Source organism: Mirounga leonina, unplaced genomic scaffold (assembly GCF_011800145.1).
Source record: "Mirounga leonina isolate KUSES-001 unplaced genomic scaffold, KU_Mleo_1.0 Mir_167, whole genome shotgun sequence".
Taxonomy (NCBI): domain Eukaryota; kingdom Metazoa; phylum Chordata; class Mammalia; order Carnivora; family Phocidae; genus Mirounga; species Mirounga leonina.
In genome coordinates, this window is record NW_023270422.1 from 830,304 (window position 1) to 851,568 (window position 21,265).

The 21,265-nt window shown below is 43.4% G+C and overlaps 1 protein-coding gene across 4 annotated transcripts in view; it reads right to left on the minus strand.

Moving 5' to 3' along the window:
* Positions 1-5,540: 5,540 nt before the first annotated feature.
* The window catches only part of PPP4R1 (protein phosphatase 4 regulatory subunit 1), a 60,823-nt gene continuing 45,098 nt past the window's right edge, over positions 5,541-21,265 (minus strand). For 3 of the 4 annotated variants that reach the window (XM_035013804.1, XM_035013803.1, XM_035013802.1), the window contains exons 12-20: positions 19,220-19,392; positions 17,787-17,882; positions 15,907-16,092; positions 13,806-13,967; positions 11,159-11,259; positions 8,306-8,426; positions 8,083-8,217; positions 7,502-7,643; positions 5,541-6,588 (exon numbers count right to left, since the gene is read on the minus strand). In XM_035013804.1, coding sequence (XP_034869695.1) covers positions 6,425-6,588; positions 7,502-7,643; positions 8,083-8,217; positions 8,306-8,426; positions 11,159-11,259; positions 13,806-13,967; positions 15,907-16,092; positions 17,787-17,882; positions 19,220-19,392 — 1,280 coding nt within the window. In that variant the 3' untranslated portion in view covers positions 5,541-6,424. The remainder of the gene's footprint in view (positions 6,589-7,501; positions 7,644-8,082; positions 8,218-8,305; positions 8,427-11,158; positions 11,260-13,805; positions 13,968-15,906; positions 16,093-17,786; positions 17,883-19,219; positions 19,393-21,265) is intronic. The other variant, XM_035013805.1, reaches the window with a different exon arrangement.

The following is a 21,265-nucleotide window of genomic DNA, read 5'->3' on the forward strand; positions in this document are numbered from 1 at the left end:
AATCACACATTTATAAGGTATATACACTGACATACCTAACCCTATAGACAACAGGTCTTGTAGCTTTTAAGATTTCAGCTGTTAAGATAGTTTTAATTTAAGTGCAGAACTCACTAGTTTATGAAAGAACAGTTGGATACAAATTTCGTTTTAGGCAGAATAAGGTTACCTGCTCAGATGGCTTAAACTTTTCACTAATATTTGTGAAGAATTTAAAGATCTTATTTTTTCCTGGTAAGAATTACACAGAGCAGACCAGTTAGAACTCTTCCATCTCAGAAGGCACAGAAAACACAAGTTCCACCAAAGAGGACTTTTGTTCTCAAAGCCTTCTGAGATGAACAGGGGAGGTTTGGGGGTTTGTAAAGATGGCAGGAAGAGCTTTAGATTGTTTTAGAGCCGCATTTCTATTCTTGTGAAGACTCAATTTATAAGGCAGGCACAGTTGTTTTTATTTATTTACTTATAAAAGTTTGTTTTGGGTAATCTCTACACCCATTGTGGGGCTTGAACCCATGACCCTGAGATCAAGGCTCATTGCTCTGAGCCAGCTGGGCACCCCAAGTACAGTTGTTTTTATTCCTCAAAGAATTGGGTTACAACCTGAATGATAGCAAGAGGCTGACCCAGCCACCCAACTACATAATCTTCAGTTTACTTCTTTTCTATCAGGGAGATGATCTTCAACTAAGATGGAAATCAAAAGATTCCTACATTCTAGATTTAGAGCTGTGTGTCTTTGGAATGTTTTAGTAAATCCTCCCACAAAGACTTCAGAATGTCCTTCTTTCCTTTGGGACACATAGGAATTTTTTTTAGGTCTTCTTCCCAAAGCTAAAAGGAAACTATCAGGCTCTGAATATCAGGCTTCCAGTTTGGCCAACTTCTGGCCATTTAGCTAACTTAAAAAAAAAAAAAAAAAAAAAGCTTGTTGGGTTTCAGCTGAGACAAATGGTAAATATTCCTGTCAGTATTGAGCAACCCGTGGACACAAGAGGTGTCCCCAAAGAAGGTGCAAAAGATACTACCATCTGATGATCCAGAACCACCCCTCAAGATAGCCAAAAAAAAAAGAGACAATTCCCCCGAAAGCTGGCAAAAGTTGAACCCTAGCCACAAAGGGAGAGTGCAGTCCACAGTTCTATCTGGCCATATTTTGGGGTCCCCACCCTGACGGTTGACAAGCCAAGTTCTGTGGACATTTTGTGTCTCATTTTGTGTCAATATAACTGCACAGGAGAGAGTTCTAATTCAAAGATCTAATTTTTAACAAATGCTTTTTGCCTGCCGATCTGAATATGCAAAGGAAGAGACAAGGTCACATTTTTGCTTCCTCTCTTGACTGGGCACCACAGAGATATGGAAGAGCTGACTGTGGTAAGAAAGAATTCTCACGGTTTGCTGGCTCCTGCCAATTTTCCCAGGATCCCATCTACAGGTTCCAGAGTGGGTGGGGTGTCCCAGCAGGTCTCTTCCTGGTCCCCAGAAACCATAGGGGAGGAAAAATAATTTTCCCTCTACTTTTAATGGGGAGGGGTTGGCTGGGACCCGTTTTTCTCTAGGCATCTTATAAATGGATAAGCGTATCTAGGTTAAAAGTTGTCTACTGTAGGGGCACCTGGGTGGCTCAGTTGGTTAAGCGTCTGCCTTCGGCTCATGATCTCAGGATCCTGGGATGGAGCCCCACGTTGGGCTCTCTGCTCAGCGGGGAGCCTGCTTCGCCCTCTCCCTCTGCCTGCCGCTCTGCCTGCTTGTGCTCACTCTGTGAAATAAATAAAATCTTAAAAAAAATTGTCCACTGTAGCCACTGTACTCAAGATTATCCTTGGTAAGGTAAACCTGCTTGTTCAGCCTTACAATAAATTTGAAATCTGAGGCCTCACATTGGACCCAGTCCAGCTAGGTTAGACCTAGTCTGACCCCAGACGCAGTCAGGTTTCCACGTTGGCCCCAATCCAATTTTCAGGTTGGACCCAGTTAAATCTGGATTCATTCTGGTTTTTAAGTCAGACCCAGTCTAGGAAAATAATGCTCAAATAAAGTTTGAAAGCTCATAATGCAAAAGCTGCAAGACGATCTAAGAAGGATGGACCCACCACCTCCAGTGGCAAGAGGAACGCAGCAAGCTCTAGGGGCTCAGTGGGCACCTACGTCTGGTGGCTCCCTGGTCCTGCGGGTGGTCGAATGTCTCCTTCAGATCCCAGATCAGACACTAGAACCGTTACAAACGGAGGCATGTTACAAATTGTTCAGTTCATTTGAGCTATCAAAATTATGGAGAGAGTATTAATCTGGAAAAGGTAAAATTCCACACCAACAGCTTCTTCTAGGATCTTAGTACCTAAAAACATCACCTGGATTCTTGCTAGGAGTGCTGGATCGGAATCTGCCCTTTGACAAGATTCCAGGTGACTGAGATGTACATGAACATTTGAAAGGCAGCATTCTGAATGACCAACCTTGTGCTAGCACTATTTAAAAGCCAAAACAACAAAATACCCCAGAAAAAATCTCAGAATAAATGGCCATCCAAGACAAGTCTGGTGGCAGCACATACGTGCACCACATGCACTGTCTTTCCTCTGTGGGAGCTGCTGAGAACTTTCTCGTGGGCTGGGGGGACCCGCTGTGAGGGTGCACCCCCGCTGTGGCAGGCCAGAAGTTAAATGGCAGGGGGTGGCCCCCGGGGAGCTGAGACTCCCCTCGAGCGGCTGTCCCGCTTGCCCTCCTGTCAGTGACTGCCTAGGCAACTTTCCCTATAAAACTTCCTCTTCTCCACTATTTTTGTTCCCAAACTTCTGTGTCGTCTGAGTGCTGGGCTGCTGGTGAGCTCCAGGCTAGGACAGCTCATGGGGACTGGACCAGGCTGAGGGACACCCATGCTCACAGCTTCCTCCTGGAACATCTACAAACACTACCCAAGTGATGCCTCGGCTCCGGTTAGTAACAACTGTGGGTATCATTAACGCTAAATACAGTCGGGCAGGGTGAAAGAGTTATAGGATGAAATTTCTCACTACAAACCCCAAGTATCAAATCTGCCAAATTTCTTTCGGCAGAACTTAACCTACAACAGCAGTGTCATACGCTGCCTGGAGTGAAATCTGATCCCTTGCTGTCAAATTTTCTAGGAAAAGAATCCACCCTGCTCTTGACATTCTCCACCTTGCACGAGGAGGGCTGAAGACAGAACCACAAAGTCTTGCTTACATTTATTTCCAGACTCAACTTCTTTTCCTCTGGTGTGAGTCAGGAGATTATTCATTGTAGGGAAGCCGTTTGCTTGGTTTGGAGTTGCTGGGAGTTTCCTTCTTTTCCACCCATCACTCATCCCTTCTGTCTCCTGGAGTCTCGCACGGAAACATGACGATACAAGGAAATCATTGCGCGTGTCCCGGAGCCTGAGGCACTTTTTCCTATAGACGGTCAGTTTCAAACCCTGCCGCCCCCGCTCCCAGCTCCCACCCTCCTTGAGCTGCGTCTGTGAAGAAGCATTGCTCCCTGATGCTCCCCAAATATGCCATGCCTGGCGTTTCAGGCATCCATGTTTCCCTGACGCTGCAGCAGGCAGATTTTCCACCTGCTTCCTTTAGCATATTCAGCTTCCAGCCTGCCAGGAAACAGACTCGCCCAACACAAAGTGGGGCCCGGACCGAACAGGTAGGAAAAAGAATCAGTAACACACTGTGCACCCGACCTCCTGCCCCGCAAACTAAGTATCCGGAAGCCAACATCCTGGATGGCTCTGAGGGCATCTGCATGGTAGTCAGGAAGTCAGCACTTGCCAATTCAGCTAGAGAGTTCCAGAAAAACTAGTGGTCTGGCATCACAGAAATATCTCCAAGACTTAAAGATCACAGCCAAAAGGTGGCCCCCAAACCATTCCACTAAGCAAATGAGAGGTCTGGTGGCCTGGGGCCTGGGTAAAGGGACACTCTGAACACTCACAAAAGCTCCCAAAGAGATTTCTCCCAGACAAGGGGAGGAGCAGCTGAGATCCTTTTTTTTTTCTTAAAGATTTTCTTTATTTATTTGAGAGAGAGAGAATGAGAGACAGCACGAGCGGGAAGAGGGTCAGAGGGAGAAGCAGACCCCCTGCCGAGCAGGGAGCCCGATGCGGGACTCGATCCCGGGACTCCAGGATCATGACCTGAGCCGAAGGCAGTCGCTTAACCAACTGAGCCACCCAGGCGCCCAGCTGAGATCCTTTAGAGCAGCACGACTCAGAGCCAAGCAGGCTGCTGAGGGAGGGTCGGGCCCTGGGGTGGGAGGCAGCGGAAATGCCCCACTGTGACCGCTTGGGGAATAAGCTCTAGCTTTTGGAAAAGACCGTTTGCCTCTTCACCTTAGTCTACCTCACTCAAAAGTCCCCAAATCACAGAGTATTTTCTAAGATTAGCTACCCTATAGTAAATACTTTTAATAAATCTTTTACTCATTTTCCGATTATGAAAACGCCTTGAGTACTAACTGGTTTGCTGTTTTGCCTCCTGGAGGATGTCAAATAATTGCTGAATCGTCCATTTTCCTCCCTTTTCTCCCTTCGACGATCGTGTCGCCCCGCCAGCCCTCCGCAGGGAGCAAACAGCCGAGAATCAGAGCAGCGCCACGTGCACCTTGCCCCGAACTGAGTTCATTAGCCACCACGCACACTGGGCCTGCTTTCACTGCCGGGGCCGTGGGACAGCGCCCCGGGCTTCTGGGCGCGCCGCTGCCATGGGGGACCCGGATGCCCCCCCCACCAGGCACCGGCGGGCGCCCCCAGCGCATGCGAGCCGTGGCGGGAAGGTGGGAAGGCCAGTGTGGAATTGGCCGGCGGCGGCCCCTAAATTCCAGTTCTTGATCCCCAAATAGACGGTTATGGCCCCCGCTTACGACAACGTGCGGCGCTTGGTGTACACGGTCGTGGAGCTGATACGACGGTAATTCCGGGGCGTAGCGTGTGTGAGCACAGCTTTGTCGTGGAGAGCCTGCTCCCCACAGCCGCCCCCCGGTCCCGCTTGGCAGGCGAGGGGAAGGGACCCAGGCCTTCTCCATAATCGTCCGTACAGAAAGCAGCCTCGAGGGGGCCTGACCTGCTCACGCGACCCTGAGGAGTCCCTGCCTGGCGAGTCCCGAGTCCCGGAAACCAAGGCTCACAGAGGCACCGCGGGGACTCGGGCCGCGGTCCTCCAAGCCAGGCTTGGCAGGCCGGCTGTGCCCTTGCAGCAGTGCGCACGGCCTGGCCGGGCGGCCGACCCCGAGCCACAGACAGGGCGGCCCCCCTGCTCGCGGTCAGCGCAAGCCAGCGCCGCCCCGGACCTGCCCCTGGGGGCCGGGCTCCAGGACCAGGCACCTGGCGCACACTTGTCCTGCGGGGACTGCCGCCGAACAACAGAACCTGGCCCTGGGTGGCACGTGCAGATGGCAAAGAAATTACTAAACTAGTTAAAAGACAAATATTTTAATCTAGTTTTCCCACTTCATACTAAATCATTAATACAGGTCACAAATTGCATTTATTTGCAGACATCTAGAAAACAATCAGAAGTGTGTATCTCTCTCTATAGATCTTAATAAATTTTATTCGGACAAGAGAACTTGTGCCACAACAGTTTAGACAGCATGATTAAAGACCGCAGCACTCCTGAGAGTGGTCACAGGTATGTACAGCATGGGAAGGAAAGCTGCACCTAGAGCCGATCATGATCAAGTTAAAAACACCTGACATACAGCACATGTGCCAATAAACTCCTTCAGGTCATGACCAGCATGAAGAAAATCAGGACATAGATACTCAGCCAACGTTCTGTAAATGTGCACAGCAATATGCTGCATTTAAGAGTTAAAATCAGATTCTACTTTAGTGTTAGCATCAAGCCCTTAGGAGAACCCCTCCCCCCCCAAATCTCCTTTCGCATTTACACACGCCAAAAACTATTCACACTTAGGGCTGGGCTGGGCAGCTGGCCACAGAACCAACAGGTCCTTGCCTGCGTGGGGACAGTGCGGGCTAATACTGAAGATCTCTTTACATCCTGGCTCACAGCCGCCTTCTGGCTGCCACTCCGTCTATCTGTCGTTAAAGAAAACCAGGAGAAAGCAATGCAGGTCTCTGGGAATCTCCTCCCTTCCATAAGGAAAATACTCTGCCAATTCAAGTTTCATTCAGTCAGGAAGACAGAAGGATTTAAGGCTTCGGTGACAATTATAATCCTCTGAGAAATTATTTTCCCTTAAAGTCAAGATAAGATAATAGTGTTTACTGTACTTTCTCTTGACTCTTAAAATCCCTGGTATCAGTGTAGGCAACTTGCACCTGCAATTGAGTCTGCGAGAGAGGAAGGTCTCTCCTCCTCCCAGAGGCTGTCCTAGATCACACGTGTGGGGCACTTGTCAGCCCTTGGCTCCCGAGGAAGCAGGAGGACAGTGAGGTTCCAGCTTTCTAGTAGGTTGAGGAAGCTGTGCTCATGGCATCGTCAGAGATTTTGGTACTAGCAGGGTGGATGCTTGCAAAATACTTGACATCACTGTCCTGATCCATCTGAAGAGCCACGATGGTCTGTTCCACGGCTTCCTGATGACAGCCGGCAGAGGTTAAGAAATATTCTGGAGACGCAAAATGCAGATTACAAATAAAATTAGTTTAACAATTCAGTTTTATCAGGTGCAAGTATACGAAGTTCTCAGTCATAAAGTATAAACACAAGCTACGTTGAATTATAAACGGTAATCTGAATTGATTTGTGTGATATGAAAAAAATCCCCAAACATGAGAATTAGATTTATCTTGATTATTTTTAGAACAGATTAAATGGTAGCAAAGCTAATAAATACATTAAAACTTATACTTGTGATAGCTATTAATTCACTCAGTAAAAACATCCCAAATACCAATCACACATGACTAAAAACCAGTCTTCTCTAGCCATTTCCTTGTAATTGCTATTAAAACAACGATAAATGAATTCTAAAGGAGAAAAAAGCAGTATTCATTTACCCGTATTCTTAGACGTCTATTACGAACCTTTCTGTGCTTCGTTCACGAGTTCATGCATTAAATGATATTTATTAGGTATTTTGGGGGGATGACAATAAATAAAACAAGCTAAATCTTGAGCAGCTTATTAGGATGTGCAGCAGAGCAAGTAGTAGGGGGCATCTGTCTTCTGTGTAAAGAATGAAGAGAAGGAGGACACACAAACATGCCTCCTGGCCTAGAACAGCAGTAACACACGTCATGCGGGGCAGACCAAAGGCAAGAGTTTTTCCTCCCGTCTTAAGTGACTATCCAATCTCTCAAACTAAGTCTGCAATTATAAAAGAAATGCCCCTGGGGCAGAAAGGCGAACATGTCCCTGTCCTCCAATCTGTGTCCTCTCTCAGGGGGAACCCCCATTAACAACTCACAGATCTTCTCCTGTCACATTATGTTTGTGGACATACAACACTTCTCCCTCCACGCAGTCTACACGCCTCCTCCCCGCCACATACGGTTTTCCCAACAGAGCCACCCACCCACCTTTCTCTAGCAGGGTTTGTCTTAATGTCTTTGCGAGCAGCACTCGAACATTTGGAACCCTATCGTTCGCCAAGGTTAGCAGATGTGGCATCAGATGCACGGCGAACTGGTCCATGGGAAGGCAATCGTCCTCAATGACAGTCTGGGGAAGACAAACAGCTGCTTGACATTTGCCAAGTTAGTCTACCAAACCAGAATACGGGCGAACATTATCTTTTAATAACAACCGAAGTACTCCAGATTTTAGTTACTTTTTAAACCAATATTCCAGACACTTTGGGAACTCAAAACTAAGATGACATAATTTTAAGTCCCTACAGTTTTTTAATGGTTCCACTGAGTCCTGGAGTGTGCAGTGTGCACAGTCACATGCATTTATACACGTACCATGGACCCCGAGCACCCCCTAGTGGATGGCTGTGGGATGAGCCAGGCAGGCACCTACTCTAGGGAACAGGTGATCCTATGAAGAGCCAGCTGCAAAACTCTGTTCCTTAAGGATAAGAAAGAGGGTGTCGAAAGGCAAAGAGCGGAAGAAGAAATGAAGCTTCACAGATAGAAATGGTTAAGTCTTTATTTACCTGGCAGACAAAGACAAAGGCTTGCCGACCAGACCACTTGGGACATCTACCAAAGTTTTCTACAAGCTCATTGATGAGGTCCACTCCAAACGTGGGGGGTGTCGCCATGTGCAGCTTCTTCACCATCTCACTGACCTAGGAGGGGGAACACAGAGAAGTGAGGAGTTCTAGGATCTTCTTGAATAGTGTACAGTTCTAAAATTATAAAAATTGTAACACATACCAACTTGTAGGAAATCCAACGAACAGAAGAAACTTTATCTGCACATAGATTCAGAGCAATGGGACGTAAATAGTCATAAACATCTCTGGGACTATATAATTCTAGAAGTAAAATCAGCTGTCTATAAAAGTGAATTATAAAAATAAAAATATAATTAAAATTTTAAAATAAATGAAAATAGATTAATCATCTGAATAATTTGTAATACTGGATACTATTTGTAAGATGAACACATGCAAAGACTAGTGATTAACATGGTCTCTCATGCATAGAGCTCTCTCTAGTCTGTATCTGGAAATGCATTTAAACACTATGCAAGTTCAAGAAGGATCTCTTCCCCTCAGAACGTAAGGAAAACAAATGTAGAATTTTGTGTCCACAGGGACTGAGACAGAGCAATGCATTTCCTACTATGTTCAATTGGGACATGAAACACATTTTTTCCACAGTAACTGTTCAGAATGCTAAGAAACTTCCATCTACAAATCAGTTTCCTAGATAAGAAGTTCTAGCAATATTAGGTAGCCTGATGTGTATCTGTCAAGGCTCTGAGCAGCTTCTAAGGGAATGAATGATACGTTTATTAGGGATAACAGAAATGAAGAAATCCTCTAGTGACTGTTCCTATTACATCTGGGAAGACCTGAAGACTGACCGCGTCCACCAGTCTACTTTGAGTAGACACAACAATGCCCTTGAAAAAATACCTCTGATACGAATGAGATTTCTGCCTTTCAGATTTTATGTTTAAGACTATTTACATTCGTAATCAGTAGGGAGTAAACCAAAAGCATGAATATACATAACAATGACCCATGTGCTTGTACATATATATAAAACACTCAGAGATGAGAGGCACATTTATCGATTCCATTTTCTGACACTGCGAACTTTCTTGCTGGCCTCCCCTGGGTGCACACCACATGAGAAAGTCTGGGGTCAGGAAAGCAAACCAGAGAGAGGCTGTGATTCAGTAGGCAGGAAATGAGTGACACATCTTGGGAGACAGGCATAAAGCCCCACACACTCCCCTGGGCCCTTCTCTTTACTGAGCGTGAGCCTTACGGTGCTGACACAGAAGGGCAGCAAAGCCCATTCACCCATGGGCATAGGCAAACACACTGCAGCGGGGGGCAGAAGAGAAGAACTCTCTCCCAGAGAGGGGGGCAGCAAACCTTGAGCAAAGACCCTACACTGATAACAACAGAAGTCTCCTCCTGCTGAGGAGGGGCAGGAACCTCTGCCCAACATGAACCACAAATACAAGGCAGAGACTGGATGCTACAGGGATAGGGGAAGACTCTGAGAAAGCCCAGGGACCCAGGGCCTCCCAGAGACTGAGGCTGAACCGAAATAACAGAAATTCTCCCCTTTCCCAGCACAAGCCTACCATGTCCTAACAACGGTCTACAGCTGGGGGAGGGGAAGAGACCCCCCCCCCCGCCCCGGTTTACAAGGCTGCACGAGAGCTGCAAGCTGAGGGTGGAACACAAACACAGGAGGAAGCCCTCTGGCACCCCGGTTCCCACCCTCAGCAAAAGGCACCGGCAGGCCATGGTGAGAGGCAGCAAAGCTTACTGGGCACTGAAGGCAATCATAGCAATAGCAAAGCCCAAACCCAGCTTGCTCCTGATTAGATGGACCCAACCCTCCACACTAATGGCAGAAGAGATGTGCCTATTTTCAGTCAAAAACCTGGCAAGCCAGAACTCAGTGAAGTGAACCTTTAATGTACAAAGAAAACAACAACAAAAAACAACCAAGACTGTCAGTCCCAATTATATACCCAGCAAAGATATCTTTTAAAAATGCAAGTGAGGTCTGGAATCCAGAATACATAAAGAACTCTTACAACTCAACCCAATTTAAGACAAACAGCCCAATTAAAAAATGGGCAATGGACTTGCATAGACATTTCTCTGGATTATATATAAATGGTCAACAAGCATATGAAAAGGTGTTAACCACCACCAGTCATTAAGGAAATGCAGATCAAGATCACCACAAAACACTGCCTTGCAATCACTATAATGATGGCTATAATTTGTTAAAAAAAGGAAAACACCAAGTGTTGGGGAGGATGTGGTGAAACTGGAATCCCTGTACATTGCTCATGGGAATGTAAAATGGTAGAACTGTTGTGGAAAATAGTTTGGTGGCTCAACAAATTAAACAGAATTATCAAAAAATCCATCAAATCCACCACAAAATAGGTGAAGATAGGTGTTCAAGGAAAAACTTGTACATGAATGTTCATAACAGCACCAGTCACATCAACCCAAAATGTAGAAACAACCCAAACATGCACCGAGGCATGAATGAATTTTAAAAAGTGGTATACAACAGAGTATTAGTCATAAAAAGTAATAAAGTTCTGACGTATGTTACAACACAAATGAATCTTGAAAACATGCTGAGAAGTCAAGAGACAAAAGGCCACATGTTATAAAATTCCACTTATATGATATGTTCAGAATAGGCAAACCCACAGAGGGTAAAGTAATGGTTGCTAGAAGTTGAGGGCACAGAGGGATGAAGAATGACTGTGAAAGGGCATGGTGCTCCTTTTGGGAGGATGGAATGTTCTAAACTAGATAATGGTAATGGTTGCACAACACCATGAGTGTACTAAATCTTACCACAGTAAGAAAAAAAAGGGTGAAATAGGTTTAAAAAAAAAAAAAAAAGCTGAGAAAATTCACTGCTGGCAAGACCTGCACTTCAAGAAATGTTTTATAGAACACCAGACAGAAACTTGTATCTACACAAAGTAATGAACAAATCCCAAAAAGGTAAAGATGAAGTAAGTAAATACCCCTCCAAAACAGAGTCCAATAAACTGTTAGAACTTACTCAGCCAGTTCAGCTCGAAAGCGCCAATTTCTACTATTATCTGTCACCAAAAACTCCTGAAGTTGATAAAGATATTCTCTTCTTTTGTCAATATGAAGAAGCTGAAGTGACAAAATAAAAATATTCGCTAAGATATAGGCATTATTACTCTTACTAGACTGCTTGAAAACAACTATAATATAGTTAATTCTTCTGAGAACAGATAGTTCTCAGACTGTTTTAAAATTGACGTTAAGGCCATTTTCCCCAATAATCCCATTTACCTTCAAGAGTCTTATCCTTTTTTGAAATATTTGTTCCTTGAGCCATACGTGACCTCCTCTGAATCCTACAGTACCTTGGTCACAGATATATGGCAGGACTGACCCGCTATGTTCATAGGACACCCTGGTTAACTGTGAACTCTTTGAAGACAGTAATGTGCTCTTACACATGTGAGCCCAGTGCCTGGCACCATGATGGCACATGGTAGGTGCTCAATAAATATTTGGTGAGTGAAAAAACATTTATCCCAATAATTGCTCTATAGCCATTTTAAAGGAGGTTTATGGTCAGCAAGGGGGGAAAACCCTAAAATTTGATATAAACAGAAGCAAACAAACCTAACTGTATATCAGCTAAGAATCACGCAGAAAAAAAAACTCTGACTATAGATGTTCATGGGATATGTTCTAAAGGACAAAGTGCTGAAGGAAATCTTGAACGTTTTTTTGGGTGAGTTGATGTTAGAATTAATACTGGTGGAGTAATTCTGAAACTCCATGTATGCTGTGGAACTGAGTGCACGACTGAGTATGTTCACATTAAGAACAGAGTTTTTACCGTGAGAGAAAAGAAAAAATAGGAAGTGGAAAAAGGAAAGGAAGCGGTGTGGGACTGGAAGCTGAGTTATCAGTATGAACTCAGTAATTTAAAAAAAAAACAAAACCCAAACCAAAAAACCGCTCCCAGCTCCTGTCCCCCGAGAAGGCGGAAAGGAGATGACCCCCCAGGGAGCAGGGGCATATCCAGGGCCTGGGGCGTGGTTCTAACTACTGCTCTCCACCAGAAAACAGCTGACTCGGGGCTGGGGCAGAGAAAGGAGAAGGTGGGGTAGAAGGAAGGAAGGCTGTGCTTAACGTGAGGGGACAGATCAAAGGGGCCCAGGAGGCGGCTTTCAGGGGTTCCTGTTAGCCAAACTGATGCTCAGAACCAAGGACAGAAATGGATTACACTGAACAGAAAAAATTCCAGAGTTCACACTTAACACTAAAAAAAACTTCCATGAAGGGGGAGGGAAAGAAGGAAAATATTAGCTTTACATGAGAATGCCAACTAATAAATGGAGAAGGAATTATAAAAACAGAAAATTGGTATTTTACAACCAACACAGTAACACCAGATTGAGGCGAGAACCGTGTATAGACGCACGGATACAAAAGCTCTGGGTGAAAGACTCGGGGGCGGCGGGGGGGGGGGGGGGGGGGAGGTGTTCAGAGTTTGCAAGTATCGTCCCCCAAGTAATCACTCATCAGGAAGGTGAGAGGTCGTTTTACAATGGAGGGAGCGAGCCGATGCCACCATGATCACGTGGCCAGGGTCACACTGCCAGTGACGCGGGGATGGCGCACACACAGGCGACGCGCCTGCCACGCAAACCCACGACCCGAATCTCACTGTGTAGCCGCCCTCAGACTGAGGAGCATCTGCAAAGCAACCATCTTGGCCTCTTCAAAGATGCCGATGACATTAAAGACACAAGTTAGGAAACTGTTCTAGATCTAAGAGGGCTAAAGAGATGCGATATTCACATTCAATATGCAATTCCTGACTGGATTCTGAACTGGGGGGCAGGGGAAGCCACACCGGCACACTAATGGGACGGGCTGACAAATTTCAGTATGATCTGTATAAAATATACTAACACAGTACCAATGCTTTTTCAAAGTAGGATTATATTACTTCTGTACCTCAAAACTTCAAACTACAAGAGCCAACTTCAAGGTTAAAGTCTAAGAAACAATAGTATTCCAGGACTAACAAGTTGTAAGATCACAGCTGTTCACCTCCAAGACCAGAGATCCATACCGTCTCCTAAGATAAGGACTTCTAAAATATCACATAAAGCCTCCAAACTTAAACGTTCATGGAATTTTTGTACATGTATTTAATTCAATAATTTTGAAGGAAAAAAAAGGACTTGTAATCATGATCTAACAGTGTTCAAAAATGAAATTTAGGGGTGCCTCGGTGGCTCAGTCAGTTAAGTGGCTGCCTTTGGCTCAAGTCATGATCCCGGGGTCCTGGGATCGAGCCCCGCATCGGGCTCCCTGCTCGGCGAGGAGCCTGCTTCTCCCTCTCCCTCTCTCTGCTGCTCCCCCTACTTGTGCTCTGTCAAATAAATAAATAAAATCTTTAAAAATAAACAAGTAAAATTGAAATTAAGTGTAATTATTTTAAAATTAAAAATTCAAAGGACACCAGCAAAAGTGATCAGAATGGGACTCTTTTTTTTTTTTTTTTTTTTTAAGTTACAGCTTACTATCAGCTCATGGCTACATTTTCTTACGTAGAACATATGGAAACTTAATCTTGGTGGGAACAGAAAACCAAAACTTCTACAGTGGAACTTTAGTCTGTTTTTATGCAGAAAAAATTTAAAAGTTACCTTCAGAAAATCATGCAAATGTTTAAGAACACCTATCCTGACTTCGTCGAGGTCTTTTAAGAATCCATTGAAGATTGGAACCAGATCTGCAGCTGTCAGCTGATCTCCAAGAATAACTGCAAGCTCGTGGATGGAGAAGGCTAATGTTCTTCGAACCTTCCACTGCAGAGATAAAGATGACTGCATTTGTAAGTGAAGCACACAGTACCAAGTGCTTTACCTCTCAGCCGGTGTATGAAGCCTAACTTAGATCTAAATGTTACCAATCTCAAACAATTAAATCAGAACAGAAGTAATGATAAGAATAGACACTCAGCTTTAAATGCCTGCTATGTCTCAAAAACTGGCAGAGAAATTTCAAAGCCCTGCACGGTGCGTATTATTCTTTCATTTACAAAGGGAAAAAAACTTGGAAATCACTAAGAGTATAGTCTTTGTAGTTCTCTGAACACTGGATGCCCGATTTACAGATGTCCCACGTCCATCAAAGGCTGGGTAGTATCATCCTTGCTTGACTGTTCCCCTTCTGATTCTTGTACAGTCTATCTTATGGTTAAAAAAACAATAATGAAACTTGTTTTTAAGGAACTGGCAATTAAGGAAATGTAAGAACAGGAAAATGTAGGCAAGTTTACATTAAAAACATCTTTTTCTTCATGTTGCTTTAGTTTAAAATTTTTTACTTTGTTACTTAGCTTAAAACACTCTACTTGCCAAGAAGCCATTTACAGCAAGGGTTTTATCCCCAATCCCAAACACTAGACCCTATTCTTGAAATAAAATTTTATACCCACATTCAACATATCAAGCAGATGAAGGCAGAGCTGTTCTGATGGAGGGTAGGGGAGAGGGAGGATAGAGGCAAGAAGCCCTGCCATCCAGGGCCTTCCTAGTCACCAGGGGCCCTGAGGTGCACACCCCACAGGAACCTTGAAAGGCCTGTGGAATGAAGATGGAAAACCACCAATGTGGAGGATACTGTACTCTGCAGAGTGGTTCTTTGTTGTCCCCTGCCCAGTTCTACTGGTGAAGAAGTGTGCGAACACAGGATAAATTTACTTCACCCGGACCCTGTTCCTAACCTCATAAGTCAGAGAAGGAACTTAAACTATGTTCTCTCAAGATTATTTCCAACTCCTACCTTGCTTAGTCAACAGCACAAATTCCTTGAAAAATGCAGTAATTACTAACACATTTAAGGGAAAATGATTCATATCTCAGTATAAATTAGTCTAACCAGACTGCTTTCTTAAAAACCAAAGGATTAATTTCACCAAAGAGATTTTGTGGAAGAGGGGCAAAATTTTGGTGTATGACATAGAAACCAGACTTAATGGCAGGGGAAGTTAAGTCAACAAGATCTAGGGAAAGAGCCACAAAATCACACAGATATCCAGACAAGATGACCTAGGGTCAACATTTCACATTTTGTTTTCTTTCAGAGGGATGGTGTTGGTAGTGTGTAGGTCTGGAGAAGAGCATGCCCATGTGTGCACGTGCACACACACAAACGCACACACACACCTTCCCCCACCTTTACTGCAACACTCACTGAACCAGGGCCCAGAGTTCAGCAGTGCTAATGCTACTACAGTTCTATTTAAGTTTTAAGAAAATAAAAGCAGCATTTATAACACTGTGTCTAGAATCAATCTACGTATAAACTTCACACAATAACATATTTGTAAGTTAGGAACTTAGGCACGTCAAATGCAATGATAATTTCCAAACGGTGGAACTTGGGACCATACAAAAAGCAAGCTCTTTGGTATTACTTTCAAAAGCTCTTCTGGGGGCACCTGGGTGGCTCAGTTGGTTAAGCAACTGCCTTCGGCTCAGGTCATGATCCTGGAGTCCCGGGATCAAGTCCCGCATCGGGCTCCCTGCTCGGCGGGAAGCCTGCTTCTCCCTCTGACCCTCCCCCCTCTCATGTACTCTCTCTCATTCTCACTCTCTCAAATAAATAAATAAATCTTTAAAAAAAAAAAAGCTCTTCTGCACATGATTTCCTGTAATACCAAGTATTTTCTGGAACATGAACAGAAACCCTCCTAGGTTGTGAAGGGCACATCACTGTGCCATCCATCCACACTCAACTCACCTGCATGTCTGACGCAAGCGTCTCGTAGGTCTCTCTCAGGCAGTGCCAGTTCTGCCTGCCTAGGGTCAGGGCCACGCCGGGAAGGCTGTATGCACAGTGCTTAGCGATCTCCGTGTCGACCGTCTGTGCACGAGACGGGTCAGTCATAGATAAATACTGATCTAACAGAGCCTGAGGCACAACATCCTGAGGGAGAGAGACACACAGCAGGGATTCATTTTAGCAATCTAGGCATAAACTGAGTAAACTTATTTTTAAATAGATGAAGAATTTAACACAGCATCTCAACAAGCAGAGAAAAACCCAGTTTCACAGTTTCAGGGATCTACTGAGAAGAGGTAGGAAAAACATGCTAAGGAAAAAATATATATATAAATAAAAGAAGCCACTCCAGAAGAAAAATAGTAAGATCTTAAGAATAGTAAGATCTTAGAAGATGATTGGAACTGATTAGTAAATTGAAGAGATGCATCAACAGTAAGACCAGCACCTCTCAACGCTGGCAAGGATGGTCAAGTCTGACGTAATCTAGTGAATGTGATAAAATGGGCAGACTATCACCAACCTGGATTTTATAAAAACAACACCCACCTTTTGATGGAAATTGAGCTATTACCTATAAAAATTTAAAGTGAATAAACACCTAACCGTTCATATAAATGTGAAGAAAAGAAGAGTATCTACACAATCTTGCTAACATATACATAACACAGCTCTGGCAGAACATACAAAAGAAACAAAACTGGCTGCTTTGGGGAAAGCCAAATGGATGCTGGAGGAGAAAACCGAGAAGGAAGTATCACCGAATGCCTCTGTACCTTTTGAATTCTGAACTATATAAACTTACCTATTTATAAAAAATGAACTAAAATTGAAATAAACTCATTAAGAGAATGAGACCGTCTGTTTTTATGAACTTGAAAATACGTCTGCAATGTAAGTGGTGAAAAGCATGTTTACAACACTGTGAATACTAATTCCATTTTTAATAAAGAGAGCAAAAAGAAAAACATATACCATTTGACCTAGGAAACCCCCCATAATCACCATGAGCGCGGCACCGCATGTAAGGTCCCAGGACTGAACCTGGAGGCATCATAAGGAATCGGAGGGTAGTTCTCCAGACAGAGGCAACACTGCAGGGACACAGTGCTGCTCCAGTGGGCACGGGCGGTAAGCATATGGGAAGAGCAACACACACACAGAGGCAAGGTACGAACAATCATACTCCAAATATTCCATAAGCATGTTTTCCCACATTTAAAATTTTTGAAACTGGAGTGTAACTTGCCACTGACGGCACTTTATATGGCTTTGGGACACTTTTTCATACTTTCATCTCTGAAATTGAGCTGTATCTTGTAATTCTTGGCAAATCAGGCACCATGAAATACCTAGGTATGATGGCATGATTCTGTCTTTGACAGACAAAAAGGGGTACGTATGCATGTTTCTGTACCCATAAAATGTTTATAAAGAAATATACGGGGCACCTGGGTGGCTCAGTTGGATAAGTGTCCGACTCTTGATTTCGGCTCAGGTCATGATCTCGGTCATGATATCGAGGCCCACGTCAGGCTCTGCTCTGGGTGAGGAGCCTGCTTAATATTCTCTCTCCCTCTGCCCCTCCCCCTCTCACTCTCAGAAGGAAGGAACGAAGGAGTTGTGATCTGTGGTTACTCTGAAGAATGTGATCACAGGTGTGAGAAGAGGAAGATTTCTGCTTGTATTCTACTCTATTTGAATTTTCTTATCGTAAGTATGATATACTAGTCTTATTTTTAAAAAGCTCACTGTAAGGAGGACCAAATTCGGTGGGAAATGGGTTTCGAAGAGGAATTAACAAGACCCTCACCACGTAAAGACTTGTTGTCACTTACTTGTACTTTGGATCTCCTCTCCTCATCAGGGCTAAAACTACTGTTGGTGCTCAAGTCCGAATCATTATGAATATAGCGAAGGGCAGAGTCCATATTCTGTTAGGAAAAAATATTTACGTGAAGAACTATCCCTTCTGTAAGTGTCCTTCACTTAAACCATCTTCCTAAGTTACTTACCTTTCAAGACTACCCGGAGATATAAATACATATAAATTCTTCAAGCTTTTAAAAGCTTATAAACATGCCTAAGACCTCATAAGAAATCCCCCCACACCCCCGACTTGAGACAAACTTGAGGAATAGGTTGCTAAACATATGAAAATGAATCCCAGAATAAACTCATTAAACTATGTAAATTCAGAAGTAATTTTGAAATGGTTCCAATATCTAAAATTAGCTTACTTATAAGATACATAGTATTATTATGTTAATAGAGGGTGCTTTTGGTCAATGTTTTAGAGGCCATGGGATGTCCTATGTAGTTTTTCTTCTACTGTTGGCTATTTCTAATTTCACAAATATACTTTTTTACCAGCTTCAAAAAAACTCCAAAACAAACAAAACACCTTCTAAAATGCAGAAATATCATAGCATTCGAATCTCCAATGATGACAGGTGGACACAGTTTCATTCTGAAGCACGGGTATTATATAAGATTTCTAACTCTACCAGCTGTCACCTAACAAAAAACAAAACAGAAATCCACTAACGCTCCAAGAACCTTCTCCATCCCCAGTGTGTATGCAGGCACTCTGCCCTGAGCTTATCAGTCAAGCCGCTCTGATCTGTGACTGGCTGCTTCTGGCAACCAGTGGTGCTATTCCTTCCCCGTGTTTCTCTAAACAAGGGTAAGAAATACTGATCCCACATGATGCTGGCTGGGGGCGGGGGGTGTGGTAGGAAACCGGGGAAGGATCACACAGAACAGCTCCAAGTACACAGCGAAGATGATGCTAGTAACAGTACCCACCCTCACACTCCAGAGTCCAGATAATGCCACTGGCCCTCCGCAACATGGCCTCAAGTCCCGATCTTCTGCTCAGAATACTGTGTTGCTTGCTGCAGTGAAATGGTCCGATCAGAAACAAAGCACCTCTCCAAAAAGAAAAGGGAAGAGTTAATTATTCTTGATAAAGGGCTTTGTTTCCAGTAAGACTATTTCACTGCAGTGAGCTACGTTAACACGTTGAGGCTACTCAAATGGTCATGTAGACAGGACAGGGATTTACATTTCCAAGCATTGCACATGACACTCATGTCACAAAGACAGGATGTGGTGACAAGTACTTTTACTTTATGCTGAAGAGAGAGCTGACGAAATCAGCAACAGACAGAATGTACTAATTAAGAAGTGATTAGCTACAACTATTCCCCCAACAAGACTTCTGATTGGAACTATTTTCACTGGATAAACACTTTACTGAGTGCATTACCTCAACAGCATCGCTGATTAAAGGCACGGAGGCGTCGTGATTTATTTTACAGTTTGGTAGCTCATTTACACCCAGCTCATCTTGCACATCACTTCTGTTTTCTGCATCACTGGCCTCCTCGCGAGCGTCCAGCCTGGAAGCACGCAGCGCGGCGGACAGCACGTCCACTTGCGCTGTGGGCGGAACAGAGAAAGGGCGTATGAGCGGCAAAATCGACAACCTGCCTGCAAGTTTCTCCTCCGTTTGCACTAGAGGTTATCAATGAAATGCATACTGTTTTACTGCCATCAAAAAGCTGAAAAAAAAAAACTACTGTGGTAAATCATTAGTCCTTCGAGAGAAAAAGTAGAAAACTAATATGCTTTCATGAGATTAAAAATGCTTATCCACTACTGTACATTATTCTGCGTTAGTATGAAAGAGAAATGCTATCTAGTTTTGGAGATACCTCCAGTTTATTAAAAGGAGTCAATTTCAGTGTAAGTTAACTATGTTTTGGTAATGCATGAATCGAACTGACAAGGCTTACTTACTAAGCTATTTTAGCAGAAGAGCAGTCACACAAACCCTGCCAACATAAAACAATGGTAATTACAAAGATTTTTGTTGCAGTTACATTTCAACATCTCATATCTTATTCCAGTTTATTTTATTTTCCTCTAATTCCTTTAGAAAATGAAATTAATGACTCGGACACCCCCATGTGTGTGCTGTCTTGCTTGCAAGCAAACCAAAACGACAAATTACCAAGCAGTGATTCTTAAATCTGGCATATGTTTTATTACCAGTCTAAGTTTTGTGTTACACCTTCTTTATAAAAGTGATTCAAAACTAAAATAAGGCATTCTTCCTTCTCCCAAACAATTGAGACATGCAGCAAAAAAATTGCTTAGTTATGCTTGTTCAAGTAACAATCCATCTGGATGCTCAAAATATAAAAATTCATCAATTTTAACTTCGAAATTAATTAGTACAAAGATCAGAAAGTGTGTCCCCACTCCACTTAAAGATTATAAAAAAAGCAATTCTAGTACTTTCATTAAGACAGCCTATTACGGGGCTGCAGCATTTATGAAACTCAAGCCTAAGCACATTGGGCCCCTGGCAATGGAGATACAGGAGACATACGGGATGAGCTTCTATTCTAGTAGGTCATTAGCTGCTCAGTTAAGTAAGTAAATTGAAGGTGTTTAATCATAAAAAGTTACTCATGAAAAGTATGCTCCTTCTTTTGAGAACTCCAGTTGCAATTTGTACTAATCCTTTTAATCAGTTTAGGCCCCGTTCTGGAATCTTTTTAAGTTTCCAAAACAAAATCAAAATAGTACTAAAGGAGACTGCACAATACATAAAGGTTAAAATGTTTTGTCCCACATAAAATGCACAGGGTGTGAGAAAAAGAGCCCTAACGCATTTTAATTGTTTCCCAGAAAGTAATTAATCAAAAGCCTTTCACAGAAAATGCCTTACATGAGTCACTTCTCTCTAAATGGACTACATATTTCTCTTTGTCTACTTTAAGGTTTGTACATTCATAAAAGTTAAAATGAGTTACACTGTGAAGTTACCTTCCTAAAAAAACTGATATATAAAGATCATCAAGACAGAGCCTAGTGCTGATTCCTGAGGAAACCTGATGCCTCAGCTCTCCAGCCAGAGAATGAAGTAGAATCTAATGCTGGGCTAAATGCTGAAATTTCAGCAGGATACACCACCACAAAAAAGTTAAGAAAACTGAACACACGGTTTTCATCAAAATCTGCATTTTACTTAAAATACAGACTGAAATCCCAGGAACCAGGGCTGGTTTAATCATAGACTTGTGAAGAAACACAGTCCCCAGTGACTCATGCTCAGAAGTAGGGACAACGTAGAAACTTTGAATTTTACTCCTTCCCTGAAGAAGCTGGTACAGTTAAGCTAAAACTTCATAATAATCTCTCACTCCTCCACACAACATACTGGTGGTTAGTCACAAATTCCTAACAATTTATTGATTTCAACAAAGGAAAAATATGATTTTTTCTGACCACGGCTACCAAAATG